The sequence below is a fragment of the Pteropus medius genome, unplaced genomic scaffold (genome assembly GCF_902729225.1).
Source record: "Pteropus medius unplaced genomic scaffold, Ma_sr-lr_union100, whole genome shotgun sequence".
In the NCBI taxonomy this organism is placed as follows: Eukaryota; Metazoa; Chordata; class Mammalia; order Chiroptera; family Pteropodidae; genus Pteropus; species Pteropus medius.
This window is the reverse complement of record NW_024346065.1, coordinates 594,626-619,378: the sequence shown is the minus strand read 5'-3', so window position 1 is coordinate 619,378 and position 24,753 is coordinate 594,626. Positions and strand designations below refer to the sequence as shown.

General features: G+C 51.3%; 1 protein-coding gene across 1 annotated transcript; it reads left to right on the top strand.

Annotated features, from left to right (window-relative positions):
- The first annotated feature begins 2,015 nt into the window (after positions 1-2,015).
- Positions 2,016-24,333, top strand: RAB15 (RAB15, member RAS oncogene family). The gene is made up of 7 exons (XM_039875240.1): positions 2,016-2,242; positions 17,940-18,000; positions 18,801-18,861; positions 19,287-19,364; positions 20,058-20,147; positions 21,377-21,442; positions 21,622-24,333. Exons 1-7 carry the CDS (start codon positions 2,119-2,121, stop codon positions 21,778-21,780), a joined length of 639 nt encoding a protein of 212 aa, XP_039731174.1. The 5' UTR covers positions 2,016-2,118; the 3' UTR covers positions 21,781-24,333.
- The last annotated feature ends 420 nt before the right edge of the window (positions 24,334-24,753 follow it).

The following is a 24,753-nucleotide window of genomic DNA, read 5'->3' as shown; positions in this document are numbered from 1 at the left end:
TTGGCATTTATTTCTCTGGATTTGTTCAGGAAACCTTACTTCCTTCCTGCCTGGCCTAAGGAAAGCCATTTCCTTCAAAGTGAAGTTCTTTCTTGGACTAGAAACACCCCGCCTCTGGTTACATATTCTTTTCTGTTTCCCCCCAGCAGAGACAAGCGGAGAGCCGCTAATGGTCCCAATAAGGAGGCCTGTGGAGACTATTTATCATTACAGCGCCAATCAATGGGAAGGCAACAGCTTCTCTAACGGGGGTTAGGCTGAGCTGAGCCTGCACTCAGTATCGTGTGTGTGTGTGTGTGTGTGTGTGTGTGTGTGTGTGTGTGTGTGTGTGTGTGTGTAGTGTGTGTGAAGGCGCTGATGCTGCTGCCAGCTTCGGAGTGAGGAAAATCACAGCAGGACAGGCCTGAGTTCTCCGGAAAACATCCCTGGCCATCTGACCACCCATGGATGCATAGGGACAACATTATAGGGTGGTTTTTGTCTGTGGTATTTAATGAATACTGTGTCAAGTGCTGTGCTAAGTCCTATCCATACATTACCTTATTTCATCTTTACTGATGAGGAAACTGAGGCACAGAGGGGTTCAGTAACATGCTCAACTGTGCGCAGCTGGTGAGTGGAGGAACTGGGATGGAACCCAAGGGTGCCCGACTCCAGAGCCTTCAGCACGCACCAAAAACCCAGTGTAAATCCAGTGAAGAAAAACACACCCTGAAATCTTATGAAATCTATAGAATCAGTTTCCTTAGCTTTTAATGTAATCAAAGTCGCTATCAGATTCAGGATTTTTGCCTCTTTATTATAAATTTAGACACTTTGCCTGAAATATAACTCTTCAAGTCAACACTTACTGCTTTCCTTGACCTACTCCTGAAAAATACATTCTCCATCCAATGCTCAGCCTGAAAATAAACACACACACGTTTTTCATCACTTTTTAAAGGTCTAATGGGCTAGATTTGTTCTCACCTTTACTCATTCTCAGGAGTAGGCGATTTTCTAGACTCCAGAGGACATTTATTTGCTTCTCTCAGGTGCTAGCATATTCAGTGGTAGTAAATTAGGTCTTGAAAGAGGCCCATTCACTCTTTGGTGCCATTGTGTACACTAGCAGAAATACTTAGGAGTCTGAAACAACATGCTGGCATTCTAAGCACCTACCTACCCTGAGCAGCTTAGACCTAAAACAGAGACTTTTGCCTGCACAACACTTTCAAAGGATTTTGCGTTTGAAATGTTTTTGTGATCATCTATTTTTTCAGACTGGTGAAGGAGGTAAGCAATTTTCCCCATTTAAAAAAGAAAAAAACAAAAACAAAAACTGCAATGGGAAAGAGTGGGGATGGCAGACACGATCACACAGGGTTACAGGGAAGCCAGATGGCAGAGAAGGACAATTCTAGCAACACTCTATCTAGTGTTCCTGGAGAGTCCGGCTTCGAGAGTAGATGAGTGTTTGAACCCAGTGCCTGATCAAGGCCTTCCGACCTGGGATGAACCCAGGTGGGGAACAACCACAGCCGGGCTCGCCATACCAGGCTCCTGCAGGGGCGGGGAGCTGGGTGGGGGTGGCGGAGTTGGCAAGTTGTCAGGGCCAGGTTCAGGATGAGATTTGGGGAGAAAAGATGAGAGCCGAAAGCCGAGTTTGGTAGAGGTGGGCTGGATGAGCGCTCACTCCAACTCACCCATGTCTGCAGAAAAACAGAATTGTTTCCCCCCGGGTCCGGTTCCTGGCACAAACCGGCTGGGAAGGGCTTTTCCCGCTCGCGTCCCGGGCCGCGCACCCGGCGGGCGGGGAGCGCGCACCGGCCTCGCCCCCGCCGTGGGGTCTCTGGTCTCTCTCGCGCGCTCCCCGGCCCCTCTCCCGGCGGCGGCGGCGGCGCAGGGGAAGGGGTAGGGGTAGGGGAAGGGGAAGGGGAAGGGGCGGGCGGGGGCCGCGGCCGCTCCCTCCTCCCACCGCCTCCCGCCGCACCAGCGAGCGGAGAGGCGGGCGCGGGGCCCGCCCGGTTCCTTCTCCGCCCGCGGCGTCCCCGGGCAGGCGCGCGCGGCGATGGCAGCGGCCGAGCAGGGCTGAGCCGGCCGCCCGCCGCAGCGCCCCCGGCGCCTCGGGCCCCAGCCATGGCGAAGCAGTACGATGTGCTGTTCCGGCTGCTGCTGATCGGGGACTCCGGGGTGGGCAAGACTTGCCTGCTGTGCCGCTTCACTGACAACGAGTTCCACTCCTCGCACATCTCCACCATCGGTAAGGGGCGGTGGCCGAGGGGGGCCCCACCCTCCCCGCCGCCACCACCTGCCCGGCGGCCCCTTCCCCTTCCCCACTCAGCCCGAGAGGAACTGTTCGCCTCTCTGGCTCAAGGCGTGGGTGCAGCAGGCCAGGGCAAGGGCATAAATGCCGGGGTGAGGGGCCCCCAGCTGGGGACTTGAGCCTCGGTTTCGGGAAATGAGGGGGTCCCCGCTGCTGTCCGTGACTAGAGTTGGATTTTCCGGCCTCGCGCTGGGGAGCCTTCCCGTCAAAGCCGAGGGAGGTGGGTGTAGGTAGGCCTGAGTACCCTGAGCTGGGACAGCGAGGATCGAGGATCGTAACCACTGAAATGACACCCCCACACTCGCAGGTGGAGAGGGGGAGGGGAAGTAAAGCCTGTGCTCAGGAAGAGGGGTTCAGGATGGGGAGCCAAGTCACTGAGTCACTGGACACCCTCAGTTCAGGGGTGACCCAGTGCGGAGCCTGGAGGGGGAAAAAGGAGGAAGGGAGGGGCCTAAGGGATTGAGTTTCCAGGGCACAGCTGTGAAAGTAAGCCCCAAGGTGGGACACCTGCAGGAGGGCGTAGATAAGGTGAGACGCCAACGTTCCTGTGAAAGGGGCATTTACTAGCCAGTTCTGGAAGAGCAGTTAGCTGAAGCATCTGTTTTGAAGAAGGCTGAGGAACGTCAAGATTACCTGTCCAGACCAGGGGACAGAAGGCAGGCAAGACCCACCTTAGATTACATCTCTTTGATCTGGCAATGCTGGAGCCTGTGCTTAGAGGGACAAGGCCTGGTGACATTCCAGAGGCCTGTGACGGGATCAATTGTTTTGGGAGGGAGTGGTGGCCTCCCCTTTCAGGGGGCTCCTCCTTTGAGCCGTCTGAGTTGAGGGAATTCCACCCACATCTAACAGCTTCCCCACTGATGCCCAGAGTAGCCTCAACACTGCCCAAGTCCCCCCTGCCATCTGACAAGGCTCCAGCACTCAGTTCCACTTGAAGCTACCGCCCTCCCAACACACTTCTTGCTAAGAGAGAAGAAGGAGCAGATAGAGCCAGACGGAAATTGGCCTCGTGGTTAAGAGACAGCCTTTGTTGTCAGGCAGACCTGGTGCTGGCGGACCTCACTTGGGGGCAACATAACCTTGAATATCACTTAAGCTTCTGACCTTTAGTGTCTGATCTGTAGAATAGGAATAATAACAGTACCTATCTACCAAGGTGTTGTGAGGATTAAATTAGATAATGTTTATAAAAGCACTTAGCACAAACTCAGATACACAGTGAAGCTGAATGAATGCTGGTGTCATTACTGTTACCATCACTGAGCTCCTAGGGGCTCATTCTCTCTTTGCTTCACTATCTTCAAGGGACTTAGTAAGGTCAGGGAACAGATGCATTCATCTTTCCCAGGGAAGCTGTAAGGCAGGTTCCTAGAAGGTCCAGGAGCTTGGGCTGGACCACTGTTTGAATGAGAGACATCTCAGAGGGATGGGTAGGGTGCAGAGGCCAAGGGAAGCTGCATGCCTCTTGGGAAGGCTCAGAGGGAAGTGGGGACATTGGGAAAGGCCTGGGAGTGAGCAAGGGAGTGGCCGAGGAACCAGATGGAATATGGGGACAGGTTGTAGGTGTGGGGACAAAGGGCAACAGGGTAGCACTTAAGGAAACTTGCAGTGGCTATTTTTGGGACGCGCCTGGCACCAGGTGCTCCTGAGCTATCACAGAGGACTATGGGCTGCTCGGGGGCCTCTGGCTTTGGCCTGATGCACCCTGGTATCCTGGCCACATTACAAGTACTAGGAATGATCTGAGATTTTTTCCCTGGAGAGCTTTACTCATTCACCTCACTTCAGAAGCTCCTGAGCTCCTGCTCAGCATTGTGGAGGGAGTCAGCCTCCCCTAGGAGAGTGCCCTCTTCTCCACAGACAAATGAGGGAACTGTTGTTTCTGAAATACCAAGATGGCTCTTCCGAGGCTCATGCTTAAGTCCCTTGCCCCCATATTGCTAATTACTAGTCCTCCTTATGCCTCTTCCACCTCATCTTCTTCCATCTTAGACATTTCTTCCTGCAAGACAGGTAAATGTGCAGTTTTCCCTCGCAGGTCACCGGGACTTCCTCAGAATCCCTCTGGGTCCAACCACTTTGGGGACAGAGGTGAATCAGTGAACTGGGTAGAGATGTCTCTGTAGAACCCTACCCCTCCTGTGTCCTCAAGGCCCTTGGTATATTGACCTAAAACCTGAAGACAACCCTCCTAGTTTCTGATGGCAGGACACAGAGGACTATTTAGGAGTTTGGATTCTGTGGAAGAGAAGCTTTACACCAGCCTTTTTAAATCTACCCACTGGGTTCGTTAAATGTGTTCTTGTTGAAAGCTTACCAAGGCATTGTGATTCTACCTAATCTCAGGCGTGTTTTTCAGCATTCACTAAGACTTAGGGAGAGCGGATGGCCAGGAAAAGCCATTCCCTTTTCTGAATATAGACTGTTTTCCAGAGATGGAAGGGGCAGCCAGGAGACAAATCAAGGAGCCAAGAAAATGGGTACGACCAACTCATATTCATTAATTTATCTAGTCAAAAATAAATAAATAATAAATACATGTGTCTTGTAGGCAGGCTCTGCATTGAGACCTGGAGATTCCAAGAAGAATAATACACGACGTAGTCACTTCTCTCAAGCTGTTCCTTGACTAAGACACATTCTTTTAATATACTAGACAATGATCTAGGCACCTTTCCTGGAGCTTCTTTGGTGAATGGGGAAATGAGGCAACTCACCAAATTGTGCCAAGACAGAATTCAGATTCTTGGATCATGTTGATATCACTTAGGCTGACACTTTTGTGATTTACTGTTTATGCCGCTTCCTTGTCAAAGCCTGTGACATTCCAGAGAAGGGTCTGCCAGGGAGCAGTGAGGAGATCTCGCAGGTGGGCAGGTGGCCCCACAGCTGGATCTGTGACATTGGCATTCTTCTGTGAGCTGTGCTGACCCAGATGTGGTGCAGAGGTGGGCAGCCGGCACCTTAATGTTCTCTTCTGTTTCCTGGCGAGACGATCATACCTGTTAAACAAATTAATTGGGCATTCACTACAAAGCACCGTGCCAGCCATTTAGAGACATTGCAGTCCACCTTTTCCTGCCCACAGAGCCTGTAATCTAGTCAGGGAGGCAAGACAAACCAAAAGAGCCTTGGCCACAAAGAAAATATATCTGTGAGTACCAGGTAAAATATCTGGTGAACCGCTTTTCAAATCCATTATGATCATGATCACAACTGTCAGCAAGGGTCTTACAGTCATTATTAGCAGCTACATCATCATGTAAGATGTGCGTGAGGCAGCCAGTGAGTGGCGAGGGGACCGTGAGTACTATTGCTACAACCGAGTGCTAGAGGAGGCCAGAGAAGGAGAGGGACCCTGCGGACCAGAAGCCACAGGGAAGGCTTGAGGAGGAGGGGAGGCTGAAGCTAGGCCTTGCTGTGTGGGCTGCTTTTCAGTTCCTGTAGGGGAAGAAGCAGATGGAGCAACAGGAGCAGAGACAACAGAGGTGGGAATTCAGTGGGTGTTCATGGGACTCTGGGCAGTCTGGCTGGAACAGAAGCGGGGTTTTAGGAGAAGAGTGAGAACAGTTCTGTTTATTTCTGTCTCCTAAAACTATACTTAAAGTGCCTTGAGGATGCGACCAAATCTTATTCCTCATTGTTTTCATTGTCCTAGTACAGGGCCAGGCACACTCTCCATAAATGTTGAATGAATGAATAAATGAATGAATGAGGTCATTGAGGGCATTGAGGGCCTGGCTGAGGGGGTGGATCTTGAGCCTTCACAATAGTATCAGAAGTTTCTGAGCAGGGGAATGACATTGAAAATGACACTTGGGGCGTTGGCTCAAGAGAGGACTGACTTGCAGCAAAGGCTATGGTCGTATCTGGGCATAAAGGGACCTCTCAGCTCCTTCTCTCCTTTCTCCTTCCCACCCTTTCCTGTGGCACCACAAGAGGCTCCACACCACCAGCTGTGCTTATTTCCCACTGACCAACCTGGCAACTTCTGAAAGGGCTTCATGTGACCTGTGCTGCCTGCCCAGGCAGGAGATGAAATGTCCTATCCTACGTGGATGTCTGCACGCAGGGACTTTTGGTTTCCTTTCTGCACGGCAGCCAGGAGTGACATGTAAGCCACTAATGCAGGCTGAAGAAGAGATTGCCCGCAAGTTGATTTTCTCCTGCTCATCCTTGGTCTTCCCTGAGTACACCTGTCCCTGGCCTCTGGACCTTTTGTTTTAAAGACCACCACTCAGCCGCACCCTTCCGGCAGGAGGCTGTGCCTGTGATTTTCCGGTTTGACTGGTTGAACAGCTGTGGCTTCAGGGCCACTTGGCAGTATCACCTTTCTCAGAAGGTTCTGTTTGCACTGAATCTGGCTGCCTGGGGCAAGGACTTTGGGTGACTGAAGGGGAGTGAGAGGGCTGGGGAAGGACCAAGGGGAAAGTGCTGATCCTTGAATCGAGCTGCCTTGCAAACAGCAGGCCAGTACTTGGGCACAGGGCCCTGGGGTCTGTGGGCCCCCGGACCATGAGGCGCTGTGTACGTACGCTGTGTGACACTGCGGGAGGATCTGGCCTGGGTCTGTGGCCCAGAACTCAGGCAGCCTGAGACAGGTCTTTTCCCATCCTGTTCTTAAGGCCCCCCCAGAAAGGAAGGGAAGGTGAAGCCCCATGAGTAGAATAGAAAGGGAGCAGACCGACAAGCATGAGATTCTCCGTGGCCTCACTGGCTCTGCGACCTTCAGACATTTACTTAACATTTCTGTGCTTAGGTTCCGCAGCTGTAAACTGAAGAAATAGCAGAATCTTTCCTAAAGGTCATTGTGACAATCACAGAGGCTAATGAATACGAAGCACTTGGCAGAGCCCTCAAAAAAAATGGTAGCTGCTATCATCATCATCATCATCATCATCATCATCATCATCAGTAGTAGTAGTAGCAGTAGTAGCGGTAGTAGCAGTAGTAGCAGTAGTATTCCTAGCTCATAAAAAATTATAGAGATTGATAAACTATCCATCACTCATACATTTGGTCATCTTGGCACTGTGTACTGAATACCTACTCTGTGCCAGGTGCTGGGGACAAGGAGCTATACAAGGAGCTGGGGACACAGCAGTGAACAACACAGATGGGAATCAGGACGCCATCTTACCTTCCAGGGGAGCCCAGGAGTAGGCTCTGGGTTTCATTTCCGTTTCTGTGCCAAATGCCCCTTGCCCTGGCAGTCCCAGGGTCTAAGAAGGAAGAGTGAGTTGGTGAGCAGGTGAGGAGCAGTGAAGGAGTGGGGAGAGAGGGGACCGGAGAAGACAGGGTGGCTCTGCCTCATGGCTCAGGTCTCTGCCAGATGTCACTCTGCCTCAGGCCCCTGTTCTGCCCATCCTCTTCCCCAAGGACATGATCCCCAATAATGGCTGTGAAACCCACAGAGGATTTTATTTCCACTGCTCTGTGCACCTGTGCCACCTTCACAACTCTGCAGATTCACCCACGATTTTGAGTGTCCTGGTTCCTGCTTAGTCCTTTTCCCCCAACCTCCTCCTCATGCCCCAGACAGCTTGGGGATGAGCTTTATAACGTGAAAGTCAGTATTTGGCCATTACTCTTTTACCCTGATTGCCAACTCTTCTCAGAGTGCCTTCTTCTGTAATCTAATATTTGTGCCTGTTTCCCTGTATAACTGCCAATTTTCTGCACAGGCCTCTGACCTCCCCTTGGCTCTTCTGCCTGGGCAGCATGCTTTGCCAAGGGGACCACAGAGCTTCCTGGATATTTAATTCCTCCCTCTGAGATGGAAAGGACTAATCATCTGCCCTATTTTATAACTGGGAAAACTGAGATCCTGAGATAAGTTGATGACTCACATCTTACATGCAGATGGCCCAAACTTGAACCATCTCCTCTCTTCCAGTTTCTCCAAGCTGGCTTTGGGCATGCCTGTGCTCACTTTGGAAGTTTCTCCCACAGGTTTCCAAGCAGAACCTCTCTCCTGTGAGCTAAAGGGGAGAGGATGCGTGCCTTCCCCACCTCATCTGAGGACTCTGGGATGGAGGGACCGTTGTGCCTCTGCTGCTGGTGGAGTCTGCTTCTTTAACACATCCCTTTGGGTGACAGTCAGGGGGTGTGTTTGAGGAGTCCAGCTGGGGGAACTTTGAAGATGAGATCTGAGTGTTGCCCTCAAATTACTATTTTGATAATACTGAGAGCTCCGTGACCCAGGCACTGTGATCTGTAGAGAGGGCCAACAGTTGGCTTCGAAACGTGGGTCATTCCCTGATCCACAGATTAAAGTTTTCTCTTCCCAGATTAAAGTTTTCTCTCCACTGATCTTTTCTCCTGGCAGATACTGACTTCATTCATTCACTCATTTATCCACTCACTTCCCCACTCATTCATTTTTTCTTTTGTTTATTCAATTTGTTGCATAATGTATAATGAACGTCTACCTTCTGCCAGGCAGTGAGAATGTGAAATGAATAAGATGTCGTTTTGCCCTCCGGGAGCTCACAATGCAGTTGGGGAATCGGGCATCCAAGCAGATAACCGAAATATTATGCGAACGTAGTGTCAAATGCTTCGGAATCACAGAGGAGTGACAAATTCCTCCTGGGGAGGTTGGTGAAGCCTTCACAGAGGAAGCAACATTTGAATGAGATCTGAAGACTAAGTAAGGTTCCCCAGGCGACAATGCTGTTGGAGGAGGCTGTTGGAGGAGGCGTGCTGTGGAAAACACCTCACCATTTGGGGTTGCCACTCTTCTGCCTGGCTGGGCCAGCTGGTACTGGTCCTGGTTAGACCAGCTTAAGTTCATTTTGATCCTTGGTAGGCTGTGTGTGACGGTTGATGCATTTGGAGGCCCTGTCCCCTCTAAGATGTTTGCTCCTGAGGCTCCCAGCCCGTCTCTTCCTCCCAGAATCTGCTGCCTGTGCACTTGGCCCTGCCTGGGAAGAGGCTCAGGAGGAGGGTGGAAGAGTGAGGAGCCAATGCCCACTGACTACCCAGCAGCAGGCTCAGAGAGGCAAGACCCTGGTCAAGGGACTGCCAGAGGAGTGAGACAGGGTTAGCTGGAGCACACAGCCTGTGTCACAGAGGCCCCATGGAGGTCTGTGCATGGAGTTGTGGGAAGGGCAAGGGGAAGGGAACTAGTGTTTCCTGAGTATTTACTCTGTGAACCTACTATGTGCACAGAAATAGTGTGCTTTACACACGTGAGCATTCAGTGTAGAGATATCATAAAGTGGGGGTGAGGAGCCCCCAAGTTGGCCATGTTAGTATTTGAGAAATTGTTTGCTACATTCTTCAAATTAGAGCCTGCAAACAAGATTTCATGGACATGTGTTTCATGTACAAGATTTCATGTACATGCGGGTACACGTGTGCACTTGTGAGGATGGGTCCCCATAAGGTCCAAGAAAAGGGAAGGGCATCACTGTGATTTTCCTCCTTATAACAGAGGAAGCCATAATGTTGGTCCCTTCCTTTTCTCTTCAAAGGAACTCTGAGTTTGACTGAAATGTATTCCTATCTAAAGGATATTTGCTACTTCCCCTGCCTGGAGCCCTGATCCTTTAGAATCAGTGGTTCCCAACCTTTTTGGCCCTAGGGACTGGTGCTCCTATGAGAATCTAATGCCTGATGATCTGAGGTGCAGCTGAGGCGGTGATGCTAGCGCTGGGGAGCGGCTGCAAAGACAGATGAAGCTTCACTCGCTTGCCTGCCACTCACCTTCTGCTATGCGGCCCGGTTCCTAACAGGCCATGACCGGTACCGGTCCGCAACCTGCTTTATCTTCTCTACTCCATCATTCTGCTTTTGCCTCTTAATACTTATCACTCTATGATATGATTATTAGTTTACTTATTTCATAATTGTCTCCCCGACTCAAATAGAATCTTTCTGAAGACAAGGCTCCTCTGTGTTATTCACTGCTGTGTCTTCAGGCACCTAGCTGTGTCCTAGGCACATAGTAAGTAGGTACTTAATAACTGTTTGGATGGATGCATGCATTTTCCTAGGGGATTTTTGCTCTTCCCTGAGGGGAGTCGCAAATAGTGTGGTTTCTTGGGACTCTTAAGATCATAAGAGACTCACTATGCTACACACGTGTTTGGGACTGAGGAAATGGGGAGAGTCCTGCAAGGGGTGAACTGTTTCCAGTAGCGTGTAGCTCTTCTGCTCGGATACATGTCGTAGTGGAAGCTCAGACATAGGAGGGAGCAAGAAAGTACTCCGTGGTCCCTGCGCGAATGGTCCCTCTTTAATGTATGAAGAAATGAGGGGTTGGTATCTTAGACCAAGGTCAGTATTGCCTGTTGCTCAGGGTCACTGCTGGTGTCAGATGAAGCCCGTCAGCTCAGCCAAGCTGCTGGAGTGACCTTCCGAGACCACCCCAATTCCGGGGGCTCGGGTCGGGAGCTCCCGGGGCCGAGGCACTGGGGACCTGCATTCCCTGCAGTCTCCTAGGAGTCCAGGTTTACTTCCCCGGAGTCTGGGAGACGCTTCTACGTGGTAACAACCCCTGGGTTCCTGGGTTTCCAAAGACAGACCCTTGAAGATTTTATGTGAGGATGGTAGCCTCTAGAGTTGTCCTGGTCCCCAAATCACCACTGTCCTTCCATGTTGAGGTTGTGTGTGCGCATCTTAAAATAGAAAGGAGGGATAGGGTGTCATTCTGTAATCTCCAGTCTTCTTGTGGGTGGGCATCCACATCAGAGCCTTTGACCCTTGTGCCCTGGAGGTTAAAACATGACCTTGGCATTAGAAGATCAGGATTCTATCTGCCAAAGACCAGGGTCTCCTTTTCATTTCTGCTTCCTGTCGCTCCCAGAGGAAGGTGGGATGAACACTGACTAATGCATTTGCTCAGAGAGCCTGGGTTCACCTTTTCCCCAGGATGAGGCTGGCATGAGGGGCAATCAGTCTGCACCTGGGTAAGAGGAGGAAGTCCGTTGGCGTGTGGTCCCAAAGACAGCAAGGCCAAAAGTCCCCAGACAAAAGGAAGGAAGAGGATTTAGCAAGTGGCAGGTTTGGGGCGAAGACACTCTCTGATAGCCCCTCCCCTAACGGGTATAAGGGACATTTGTGTGCCAGGAGCCCTTGTCTTGAATCTTGAGCTTTGCCTCTTAGCTCTCCCTTTGTCTTGTTCCCCTCCCTGTTCTTCCCCTCACTTGTCCCCCAGTTGGGGAAAATGGTGTTATGGGTCTCCTGTGCTATTGGTGAGAAAGGGCTTTTGAAATAGGAATTACTCTGATGCCTTGTCTGGTGGCAAAGTCAGGCAGTACCATGTCCCCAGTGGGTCTGCTTTTTCCTACACTTGTTTTGGGGTTGCTCAAGGTGACCTCTTTGGAGGTGATCTCCTGCCACAACCCACGTGAACTCCACACATCCAGTACATGCTGGTTTCCCGTAGGGGAGGAACTAGGAGCCTTCCTGTGACCTGGGTTTGGTAACTGGAGCCAGCATGCCTCCAGGGATTGGGTGTCTGCCTTGGGTTTCAGGTGTATTAAGTTGTTCCTGTTGTGGCGTCTCATTGCTCATAAAAAGGCTCAGGTCACGCTGCTGGTCCCCTGGGCTGTGGTTGATCATAGTGATAACATTTGGCACCCAGGAGAGCCCTGTTTCCACTTGAAGCATGTGGCACTTGGCATGCAGGCAAGCTGGCACCTGACCTTAACCCATGAGGTACTAGCCTACCAACAGGCGCACAGTAGCTTTGCCAGAATTTAGGTTGTAGCTGGGCCATCTGGGCTCCATGGTGGGTGGCGTTTTCTCCTCTTGTTGAAACACTCCAGTTTAGTGCTAGCTCTTTGTCCCCTCTCTGCCCGCTCTCCCCAACATGAGCCCCTCCTACTTCCTAGAGCCCTTTAGAGTCCCCCTGGACTCCCTAATCTCATCCTTTCCAAGAGAATTAATAGCTTCTTCAGCTACCATTTAATAAAGCTCTCTGTGCCAGGCCTCATGTTATGAGTTTTTTACCTTATCTCATAATCCTTACAAAAATTCTCCGACAATAGGGATTATCACTCCCATTTTACAGGTGAGGAAACTGAGACAGAGAGCTTAAATAGCCTTCCTAAGACCACACAGGTAGTTAGTGCTAAAGGCAGGATTAGAACCAGACTCTGACCCGACAGCTGTGTTCTGAACGACCATGCCGCTGTTTTTCGCACCGCACTGCCTCCATGCTTTCCAGGGCTTTCTTCGAAGGCAGACAGTGATGGTAAGGAGAGTTCTTTCCCCTGGATGTGCCCTGTTTGGTTCTTTGCACAGTCTTTCCAGCACCTCCACAGCTAGACTGGGGAGGCAGTAAGCTCGTCCCTGTTTTAGTGCCCAAGGCGAGATATCTTAGGAGCCAGGAGAGGGCCAGTGCTGGTTCCTCTGCCCTGTCCCTCTGACCTGCCCCAGGCCCCCGTACCCAAAGGAGGACCTCACCTATCCTCCCAGTTCTCTGACAGCAGCTGTCACCTGTACTCCAGGCCTCCAACTGTGGCCTGGCAGTTGTTGGGGTTCCTGCTGGAGGAGCAGAGGCCACAGAGCATGAACACAGCAGGAAGAGCCAGAGGCCACCAGTGCCTCAGGACCTGGCACTGTCGCTTAACTAAGAAGTTTTCCTTGCTAGTGTCTGTGAGGTGTCCAGATCCCTGCTCTTGAGCCACGGGCACCCATCCCTCTTAATGCTCTCTGGGGCAGAGGGATGCCACGAATGGAATTGCTACTTTATGCCCAGCACGGTGCCGGTATGAAGGCAGAGATTTTAAAAACAAACAAAAATTCTCATCAAATGTAGAACATATTCTCTGTCCCTTAGGTACTCTATGTCTCTTTGGGGCTAGAAGACAAAATTAGGGACGGCAAGGAGCAGGGCGCACCGTTTTAGAAGTCTTCCTTCCAGCCCATAGTTGAAACATCTTGCCCCCAGCCTGGGGGAGCCATTAGGCAGCAGTGGACAGTCACAGACTGTGGCTCTCCAGGCATCCTGAGGCACTCTCTAAGAAAAAGGGGTGTGCTAGGAAGATAACCCGTGGGCTGGAAGGTTGGCTCTGGTGTGGACTGGTGGCTGTGCTGGGATCCAGTGCCCTCAGCCACACTCTGGCCAGCATGTGTGCATCTTAGGCATCCCCGCTTCTCTGCACATCTGTCTGCTTTATGTTCCTCTCGTTACCAACTGACCAGTCCCCTCTCCACCATCTGGAGGGAGCGGGTTTGATTGACCTATTGGCCTGGTCACCTTTTGGATCACCAACAAGCCCCTTGTGAGCCTCCTTTAGGTCAGATATCCACCCCTAGTCCAGTCAGGAGCTGCTTCTCTGCAAAGAACACACTGAGCAGAGGCTGTGGGCTGGGCAGTTCCATCTAGAAAAGGACACTGGGTGTGGCAGGCACCGTGATGGACATATCTGAGGTGCTGGGGAAAAAATGGTGAGCTTTCAGCACCTGTTTGGGAGAGGGCCCCATCTTCCTAACTTTCTCCTCCCAGGACTCCAAGGTCTCCCGGAACCTCTGCTGGAGCTGTGTGGAGGTGGTTTGCTTGTTTCTTCACACCTGAGTATTCCCTGTGTCCGGGAGAGGAAGCAGGCTCTCTTGTAGAAACACCGAGGTAGCGCTATCCAGAGCGATGCAGCTGGGCTTAGTGGAATCATGGACTCTCAAGGAGCAAAGGGTTCCCTGAAAATAGGTCATCGTGGTGGGCTTGCCCCACATGCGCCCACTGCCTCACTTCTGTATGCCTTATAACACCAGAACACGTGCGCCGTACTGCCAGCAGAAAAGGCAGTGAGATTGCACAGCCTTAAAGGGTTGGGAAGCCACCGGTTGAGCGAGGAGTATCCTGGCTAGGTTTTAAGAGACTAATTTTCAGTTCCAGCTCAGCCATAGGATGTGGGAACATGAGTAAGTTACTTGGTCTCTCTGTGCCTCATGATGATAATCTCTACTCCTGCCTGCTTCATAGGGCTGGCATAAGAACTAGTTGCGGGGCGGCGGGGTGGGGGGTGGGGGTTGCTATTTAATTATAAGTATTGTTATAAACCTTGGGTGTGGTTCTGCCTAGAGATGGACTAGACAGTGGTTCTCAAACTTTATGTGCCTCAGATTTAGTAGGATTGGGTAGGCTGAGAGAATTTGCATTTCTAGCAAGTCCTGGCTGATGCTGAAGCTGCAGGTCCAAGGACCACACTTTGAGAACCATTGTCCTAGAAACTGCTGTGAAAGTGTGATCCAGTGGCCCAGTAGCATCAGCCTCACCTGCCAGCTTAATGCAGCATCTGAGGCTTTATCTACCACCTACTGGGTCAGAATCTGCATCTGAACACTGTCATCACGTGATCTTCAGGCACCTTAAAGTTTGAGGAGCGCCGCCTTAGAGAAGCTGGATGAGAACACACTGGGGGTGGAGGTAGACGAAGAATCTCTCTTCTTCCTGTAGATTCTGAAAATGCAACAAAGAGGGGCAGATCTCAGGATGTGTACCCAGAGGGGCCGATGAGGACAGCTGAGAGAGGAGACTTGGGAAAGAGAAAAGACTCTTCCTCAGGGAAGATGGAGAAAATAATTCTGAGGAAATGAGGTGGGCCTCAGAGTAAAGGCTTCATCAGGCAGCCTACATTTTGCCCATCAGACAGGAGACAAAGGTATCCCCTTGAATGCCTTCAGCTGTGGGAAGGTGACACTGAAGCCTTCAGCAGGGAGGACAGTGGCCGTGAGGAATGCGAGAATTGAACACACATTGAATAAACAGCTTGCTGAGCAGCTGTGAGGGCCCAGCTGAGGTGACAAAGCATGAGTCTACAGGCGACTAAACAAGGCCAGTGTTTTGACTTTGTTCTGCAGTGTTCAGCAGCGGAAAAACCCAACAGCTACGCAGGGGCACAGGTCACGGCGGGCCAGGGCTTGATTGGCACGGCGGACACAGCGGAAGGTTCAGGGTGTGTGGGAGCACAGTAGAAGGAAGATTCCACTAGAAGATCCTTGGGCTGTAATCTTTAAAAAAATGAGAGAGGGGGAGTGAGTGGGAGGGGAAAATCCTTCAGAAGGCATAGACTTTCTCAGTCTCTTCCTTAGTGCATATGAACAGCCAAAATGGAAGCATTCACTTCTCAGAGATGTTAAAACAAATTTTATGGGTGGTCAGAAGGGCCTGGGTTGCAGGATGGTAGGGTAGGGTGGGGGTGCTGTGAGCCCCCAGAATTCCTCAGCCTGGGTCCTTGGCCACACAACTAAGAAGTGAAGGAAGCGGGGAGAAGGAATCCAAACCCAGAGCTCACTCCAGGGTGGTTGTCTATCCTCTCGCCTGTCCCGCCTCTTCTCACAGCCTGCATTCATTAGTTCTCAGGGAGAGTTCCCCTAGAGTCAGGAGTTCCTCGCCAGGCCCAGCCCTTCTCAAGGACCTACAGAGAAACAGGAAACCATGGGTAGTCAAGGCCTCTGTGCCTCGTTAGCACACAACTCTCTTCTCATTCCCCCAAGAAACCGTGCGAGGGGTAGCATGGGCTCTGGCCTCAAACAGGCCTCTGCTACTGGCTGTGCAGAGCTTGGGCTAGTTATCAAACCCCCTGGGCCTTGTTTCCTTCCCACTGAGCTCTGTAAGGGCAGGGATCATATATATGCCTTTGCTACTCTGCACCTAGCCTTGTGCAGGACACCAGGTAAATTCCCATAGAAGTTTATGGGGTAAAGAAAGTAGAACCTTCTTTCTCCAAGCCACCCCACCCCCCGGCCTCTTGTGAGCACTTTTCACAAGGCACTGTCCCTAAGCAAGCTTGCTGGGTATGAGCTAGGTTTATTATAAAATGAACAAAATCGCTGGTTCTCCTGGGAAGAAGGCAGTGTACCATAAAAAAAAAAAAAAGAATTTCATGATCTCTCTCTATGCCAGATTTTGGAGAGGCAAATTCTTGACCTCTGTTTGTCTAGGGAGGGTGTGAGCATGCTAGGGACGCCCCCACCCTGCACTAGGCACCCCTTACCTTTCACCCTCCTTTTCTGCACATCTTAGCACACTTGGAAGAATGGCTGCCGGGCTCGCCCATTTGGAAAAATACAGCTCAATAGATAAAACTCACCTTGGGCCTGCAAATAATGATTCATGTCAGACCAACTTGATTTAGTTTGGGTTGTCCATTCTGAATTTTTTTCTCCCTCTAATTAAATAAGGAGTGGTCTCTGTGGTGAGAGAGAAGAGCCTGAACTTAATCTGGGGACAGGATGGATAAAGGTAGAAGCATTCCCATTGGCAGAGCACTAATGCCCAGGTGGAACTGCATCGGTGTGGGCAGTTCTGGCACCTTTGGGGTATTTTGGGGCCCTATTGTGCAGCGTGGTGACTACGGTCCAGAACTCTGCCTTTTCCATATTCTCCAACTGAAAACTGGTTAACAATGCCCAGTACTGACTTGTCTCCAGGGAGTACATGAGGACTTAAGCTTAATTAACCTACTAGACACGGCTCTTGAATCACTGGGCATGGTACCTGAGCACAGTTAGGGCAGGGGAGAGGCGTGGTGATAAAAACCTCTCCCCTCATCTCTCATCACTCAGATTTAAGCCTGCATGCTGCTGGTTAGTGCTGACTTCTCATGCTACAAATTTCCCCAATATATTTCCATCCTGGGCTGGTTTGCCAAATCCCTATGTGTCTTGTTTCTTGTGGCAGCTTAGCTCCTCAAGCCCTTGGGCAGATGAGCCTTAGAACACTGTTTTTTCCCTCTCCCTTCCCCAACAATGCACTGTGTCGCCGCCTCTTCAGCTGGTCATTGGCAGTCACTCGTGAGCACCCATTGTGGACCAGGACAGTACTGGGGCATAATGATACCAGAAGTAGATTTAATAGCCACCAGGTGCCAGGCATTATATCTCACCTGGTCTTCTCCGCGACCCTCTGAAATGACTGATAATGTTCCCATTTTACTGATGAGCAAATGGAAGCTCAGAGAAGCAAGCTCAAAGTCATAGCCATGAGTTAAGTGGACAGAATCAGATCTAAGCTCAGGCCTGACTTCAAAGCCCATCCTCCTTCTAGTCAACCATTGTGTCTCCCACGGTAAATGGGTTAGTCAACAATAGATCTTCCAGGCCTTCTCCTTGGTGGCCTTTGCTAGGCACTGAGGGCTTCATAAACACCATGGAGTGGAAACAGTCTTCTTCTCGGCAGGCTCCGTGCACCTGCCCCACATTCGCAGTGGGGTTACTAATAACCCCTCCTGGTTATTAATAAGGCAGAGGGAGAAAAACCCAGGCCCATGAGGTGAATTGCTCTTACTAGGAATTAGACTTCCAGGAGGGAAAGATACAGTGGCCCTCTCTGGAAGCATAGCTAGGAAGACATCACTCGTGAATAGAGTGAGACACGTTTGGGGCCAAGTGAGGCAGCTATGGAGTGAATTCGCCCGTATTCACCCACATTCATTTTCTGTGCCCCCAAGCCTTTTACAGCTGGCAACTTTCAGCTCAAGGAAGAAGGGAAGCCCCATTCAAAGCACCAGACGCTTCCGTAGGGTCAGTTTTTGGCTCAACAAGGCCCTTACCTCATGCCATCTTTCTGCCAAATTAAACCAAAGGAGATCCCTTCAACCGTGAGTGCCCTGGGCCTGGCTGTTCAGTTCTCAGTGGTTCTCAGTTCCTAATCTTCGTGCTCTCTTCTTTTTCCCAGGTGTCGACTTTAAGATGAAGACCATAGAGGTAGATGGCATCAAAGTGCGGATACAGATTTGGTGAGTTGGGTGGGAGGAGAGGACCATGGCTGCTCCCTAGCTGCCATGACCATGTGTAAAGTCCCGAGGTTTCATTCGGCACTCTGGCAACCTCTTCGATGAAGAGAAGCAGAAGACTCAAAGCCCATATCCTGCTCCCTAAATTTCCTATCTCTTTCTTAAGAAACCTTATGGAATTAACCACAAGTCACCAGAAGGCAAGAATTAGAAGGGACTGGCAAACTAACCACTGTGGGTTTGCCTTAGATTAAGGCTTTGTCTTTGGGCCCTGCTGCACTGTGATGGGATTGGAAGGAGGATGGGCTACACCATCTAGGGTGGGACCTTGCTGAGTTCCTTGATGCCACGCGGTGCAGTCCCACAAGTGGCCACAGGGGGCTGCTATGGCTCTCTGGCCTGCCGCTCTTGAAAGAACTCACTGCAGTTGCCAGCCTGTGGGGCTGCCTCCTAAAGACTGATATGGGTGTTGCCTTCAGAGTTCCCATAGGGACCGGAGGTGGAACAATCCAACCAGTCTGGCTACAGTGGCCAAATTCTAGAGAGAGCCATCCAAGGCCCACTTACAGTTGTGGCTCTTGGTGCAGATGTCGTTGACAAGGTCCTGTGAGCCCTGTGAGGACCAGATGACGAGACCCTTCTCCCGCAGAGTCAGATATGCTTGGATCCCCTTGGGGACCGAAGCTCTACTGCAGCTCCCCAGTTTTTCCTGCAAGGGCACAGGGTCTCCCAGCTCCTGCTTCTCCCCTCCCCACCTGCTTCCACACTCCCCGCTCTTCTGAGGGTTTGGCTTTCTACTGCAGGGACACAGCTGGGCAGGAGAGATATCAGACCATCACAAAGCAGTACTATCGACGGGCCCAGGTGAGCCATCGGTTTCAGGGTTCAGAGGTGGGATGCTGCCACCCTCAATACAAGCTCTGGGTGTTTGAGGTATCTATGCCACTGACCCCCCAAATAGGGCCCTCAGATTGCCTGTTGGGGAGGAGAGCCTCAGGGACGTCTTTCAGTTGTTCGAGGACCATTATTCTCTGAGCACTCACTCTAGGCAGGTCCTCGACCCTCAGCCTCCACCCTGGGCCATAGTCCCAGGTCGAAGTATTTGGTGCCTTCCTACCTCAGTTCTGCGGTGGGCTTAGGAAGCCATTTCTTTGGGGGGCTGAGAGAGGAGGAGACATTTCTGGGAGATGAGGGGTCCTCATTGTGCTAAACAATAAGGGAGCAAGGAGAGTGGTACCCAGTATTTAAGGTGTGTCTGCCTCCCCCGTATCTCCTTCTCTCTCTCTCAGGGAATATTTTTAGTCTACGACATTAGCAGCGAGCGCTCTTACCAGCACATCATGAAGTGGGTCAGTGATGTGGATGAGGTAGGAGATAACGCCTCACTGTCGGGGTTGGGGGAGGGCACCTCAGAGGGGAAGGCAGAGTGAGGGCCAGATGAGAAAGGCTGAAGCTCTTGGAGTTGGCAAGCAGACAGACTCTGCCAGGAAACCTTGCCTTCCACAGCCCTGAATAAAGACCTCTGGGTGAGTAAGACATGGGGAAGAAGCCCAAGCTGCCATGCCCTCCATGCTCTATGCCCCTGCCCTGCCTCTATGGCTGTTTCTTCCTGGAAGTGAGTTAAGTCAGAGCCCACCCTGCGAACAGCTTCCTTCCCAAAATCTCAGGACCAGGTGGAATTCTAGTCCTGGCTGTGCCACGACAGCTGTGGAGCCCTGGGCAAGCAACTTGAGCTCTCTTGAGTCCACAGTTCCTTACCTATAGAATGAGGGGTTGGACTCAAGTCCAGTGTCCTTTCCAGCTCAGATACCAGTTATCCAACCCAAAGAAGCACCAGCATTAATCAGTGTCTCCTATTCTGAGCTATCCATATGACATCCCTCTGGGACACCTGGGGTCAGTTGTGGTTCTTAGGGAAGCCTGGCACCTGCACCCAGTCAGCCTGCTCTGTCCCTAGGGCTCTTAAATTTGGTGCAATTGTGGATGTCAGTATAGACTGGTGGGAAGATGGAAGAGAAAGGCAGCACTCACTGGTAATTCCGCCTGTCCTTTGTCCCTAGTATGCACCAGAAGGTGTCCAGAAGATCCTTATAGGGAATAAGGCCGATGAAGAGCAGAAACGGCAGGTGGGAAGAGAGCAAGGGCAGCAGGTAAGTGGGAGTGAGCTGGCTGAATCCATCCCTTGAGGTTTCCCACCGCCTTGCATGGTCAGTCCTGAGAGTTGAGACCCAGGATTCTATCACCACCATCAAGCACATTCATACCTCCTGCAATAACACATCCATATACCTCCTATAGTAGCCTAAGGCACTGGGTGAGTTGCCATCCTTGAGAGTTTGCATTCTGTCCTTCAGGATAGTGATTTGGGGGTCCATCCTGAAGCGAAGACCTCTTGGACAGCAACTCTCCCAGCTCCAAGTCCCCTAAAACAGGATTACCTCTGCTGAAGAGCTCATCCCAGTGTTAGCGATAAGGAAGAACTTCAAGTTGCTTCTTCTCTAACAGCATTCAGGCATAGCTACCATCTTACAGTCATCCACCCCCCTCCACACCCCTTCCCTGTACTTCTTACACTTGGAAAGAGGTAGGAAGGAAAGTGAGGGAAAGAAGGGCCCACAGTCAGAGAAGCCATGGGGACAGAGGGGGTGGGATAGTGATACCGAGGGCACGGTCCACACATACAGGGGGAACTTCCGCCCAGAGAACAGACAGAAAGATGGATACTACTGAGACTAGAGTCATCCACCCACTCTGAGGGCCTCAAGAGCTTTTCTCTCCTTCTTTAGTCAATAACATTCCACTAACATTGATAACATTGATTCTTTAGTATTAAAAAATAATACAGGGTCATTGAAAAATTTGAAAGGAGAAGCAGACCCTACTAGAATGATAGTATTTATTGAGCACTTATGTGTAGCCCTGTGCTAAGCAAGTGCTTTGAGATGGACGACCCCATGTAATCATTCCACACCTTGGTTGACAGACATTCTCATCCGCCTTTAACAGATGACAAAGCTGGGCCGAGAGAAAATAAATATCTTGTCCAAGGTCGTATAGCTGTGGCAGCACCAATATACAAGTCCAGGTCTCTTTGACTCCAATGCTCACGTTCTAGATTAACCTGCCATATTGCCACATTTTGGTGTCTTTGTCTCTTACTATATGATATGTGTGTTGGGTGTGTATGTGTACGTGTGGGGGTGTTTGTGGGGCTTCTTCTCCCTTTCTCTGCTAGCCTATGTCTTATCTGAGAAGTTATCTATTCTGAGAATTGTTACAACACAGCGTGGCTGTGAGGGAATGGTAGAAATATGTGCCAGGTACAGGGGGACCTCCCTTCTCTTACTGATTCCCTTTCAAGAATGTTCTTTTCTTGCAGCTGGCTAAGGAGTATGGCATGGACTTCTATGAAACAAGTGCCTGCACCAACCTCAACATTAAAGAGGTGAGTGCTCTGAAGCCCAGTTGCCCTATGTCTCTGGCTGAGTCCGGAGTGGGGAAGCGAGAAGAGAAGGTAGCAGATAGGAGAGCCAAGATGAGATGAGAGCCCGCCCTCGGCCAGTTACAAGGTTGCGAGGGGAAAAGGAGGAAACACGGACTCACCTGTGCCCCTTGGTTTCCCAGTCTTTCACGCGTCTGACGGAGCTGGTGCTGCAGGCCCATAGGAAGGAACTGGATGGTGTCCGGACACGTGCCAGCAATGAGATGGCACTGGCAGAGCTCGAGGAGGATGAGAGCAAACCTGAGGGCCCAGCGAACTCTTCAAAAACCTGCTGGTGCTGAGGGTCCTGCATGGAGCACCCACACTACCCCCCCTCCCCTCAGGAGGCCTGCGGGCAGACAGGGAGTCTGGGCTTTGCCTTGCTTCTCCTCTCATTTGGGTGACCCTGTGGAATATCAGTAGCTGCTACTCCCCCTGCCTGGCCCCGCAAGCAGCTCCGCTGTCATCTCTGAGCAGCCTCTGCCCCCAGCCCTTCACCTGGAGTGGTATCCTTCAGCCCGTTTCCCCAGCCGCAGGCCTGCTATGAGCCCCAGGTGTGCTACAAGTACTGTCTCACCACCCCAAGCTCCCCGGACAATGGCCCAGTCAGAGTCAAGGCCACTTTAGGCTTTTTCTCAGTGCATCTTTCCTCCTGTTCACTTTTCCTCTCTTCTTCCCACTTCTCTTTCTCTGCCCCTTTCCCCTCCAGTATGTTTTGCATCAAAGCCCCTCACATCCCTTTCCCTGTGTGTCCGGCTGTGTGGCTGCTGGTGGAGCTGCTTTCTTCCTGTTCTTCCCAACCCTGTCCAAGGGAATGGATGCAGGCTCATGAGGATGTTCCGTCTCTGCTCCTGGGAGAACCCTCACCCTGCTTTGCGGGTGGGCCGAAGGCTATGGGGTGCTTCTTCCCATCCTCTCCTCCTGACCATCCCTTCCTGTGCCATGGGCCTGCCTCACCAATGATCTGGGAAAGTGGGACATCGAGGTAGGAAGGAAACACTGAATGAGCTCCTTAGCCTGGGGCTGTCCTACCTCTCCCTGCCTCCTCCTCCCCACACCCCAGCTTTGGCCTTGCTTGGCTGCCTGCCCACCTGCCTCTTGGGGGAACTGAGCTCAGAGGCAGGTGCTTCAGAGAAGAAAAAAAATGAGGGGTGGCGGGGATAAAAAGCCACCTCCATTTTCTACCTCCCACGCCGCGTGTACACAATTTCTTCCCATCCGGGCTCCTGAATTTAAAAACATGGGCCAAGACTTGAGGGCACTGCAGGGGCAAGGAGAGCCCCGGGGGAGTGACAGTGACAAGCCAACCACCCACTCCAGAAGGGAGAGCATTTGGAAATAAAAGACTGGCTTCTAAGTATCCGGTTAAGAGGAGGGAGAGCAGGCCAGCAAACCAGAGGGGAGTGTGGCAGCCTCGGGGCTTCCTGGGCTCCGCCTTCCATTTCTCGTGTGAGAAGAGCATTCCACAACTTCCTGGCAAGTGAGAGGTAACAAAACCAGGTGGGCCTTCACTGAACCCAGCCTTCAGCTCTCAAAGTTCTGCTGAGACCCAAAGTTTGTGGGAGAAGAGTGGGGGCTTCGTGGGAAGAATGAAAGCAAGCCCTGGGTAGAAATGCTTTGTTGGTCTCGTCAGCCTTCAAGACAAAGTGCTCATCTTGTCCCTCTAGCTCCTGAGGTGGAGGCTCGAGGGTTTGTTTTCCAACCACACTGTGGCTACAGGTGGAGGGAAGAGGCTCCTTCCTCCAGAGCTCCTTGTTCAGCAAGAAGTTTCTTTAACCCCATATGGTCCAAGAGTAGCTTGAAGGAGGCCCTTTAAGGAAGGGACAAGCCAGTTACCAGCCCTAGTAGGGCTCCCCCCACCCCACCTTCCGCTACATATTAGCCACATTGCATGGCTGGGGCTAGAACTGGGCATTAAGCATTCACCAGCTAAGGACCAAAATCCAGGGCACACACATGAAGGATTGAGAGCCCCACTTCCTTACTCCTCCAAAAAGGGCAGAGGTTGAAATCGCCAAACCTTTCCTCCAGACTCTTACTAAACCAGAATATAGCAGGAGAGGGTGGCTCAAGATGTAGGAATGGGGGTTAGGTTAGCATAGCAAAGGGAAAAGGAAGGCAGGAATAGTTATAAGGCATTGGCTAATGAGAAATTTAGAGAGCCGACTCTAGGAGTAAGTCATGATTATGGCTAGGGATGCTTCCTTGAGGACCAGCTCCTCAAGTGTCAGAACACATGCAGCATCACACCGGGGGACGGAAGGTCGGTGATGCCAACCCTCAAGTGCGCTCAGCTGGGACTTCAGAACGGGCAAGTTATATCTGCATTGGCTCCAACTTTTGGGTCAGTATTGCAGCTTTCCCTGAAGATCAGGCCGAGCACCGTCGCCTTTCTCCCCTATCCCTCTCAGGACAGAGGGGCTCTATTTTTACTGTACCCTAGGGGTTCTGGAAGGGAAAACATGGGGGCAAATTCTATGGCCTGATTGGCTCCATCCACAAGGCCACAACTGGAACAGGAGGAGGGTTGGGATGTTAGGGTACAGTTATTCTTTACAGGTACCAGAGTCATCCTCTTACCCCTAAATTTCCCCAGTCCAGGAGGTGGCCTGGGATCTGGCATTAGGCCCAGACTGTTGAACAGGCGCTCCTGCCTGTTTACTCACCACCTCTGCATCTGCTGTCCTGAGACTCAGCCCAGCCCCGGGTACCCCCAACTGCTCCTGAGCCCCCACCTTCTCCCTGTGACGGGTGAACTTTGTGTACTGTGTCTCGGGTCCAGTATATGAATTGTGAGCAGGGTTCATCTATTTTAAACACAAATGTTTACAAAATAAAGAATATTTCAAACCACAGGTGTGGCTGCCCAGATGAGTCTCTGGGAGTAGGCCTTACTTAGACCCTGGCAGTTAAGTGGAAGGGGGAGATGTCCTAGAACCCTAAAGCAATGGCAGTAGAATGACAGTGGAAGTGGCAAACGTCTTCCATTTTGTACCTTTCCTAATGCAACCTGCATGGGAACCCCAGGCAAAGCCCCCATTGGTCTGCAAATGGGCTTATACTTCAGAAATAAGACTGAGCAGTGTCATTGGGATGATGCTGAATATCTATGAGGGAGTCTTGAAAGCCAAGAAGGTTCTCATCTGTCTGGGATGAAACAGGAACAGTTCTATTTAAAGCCATGAGGAAGGATTAGTTACTCTTTCAGAAGCTCATCCTAGCCCAGGGAAGCAAGGCATACGGAAATCTCAGAGGTTTGGGGGGATAGGGAGGGA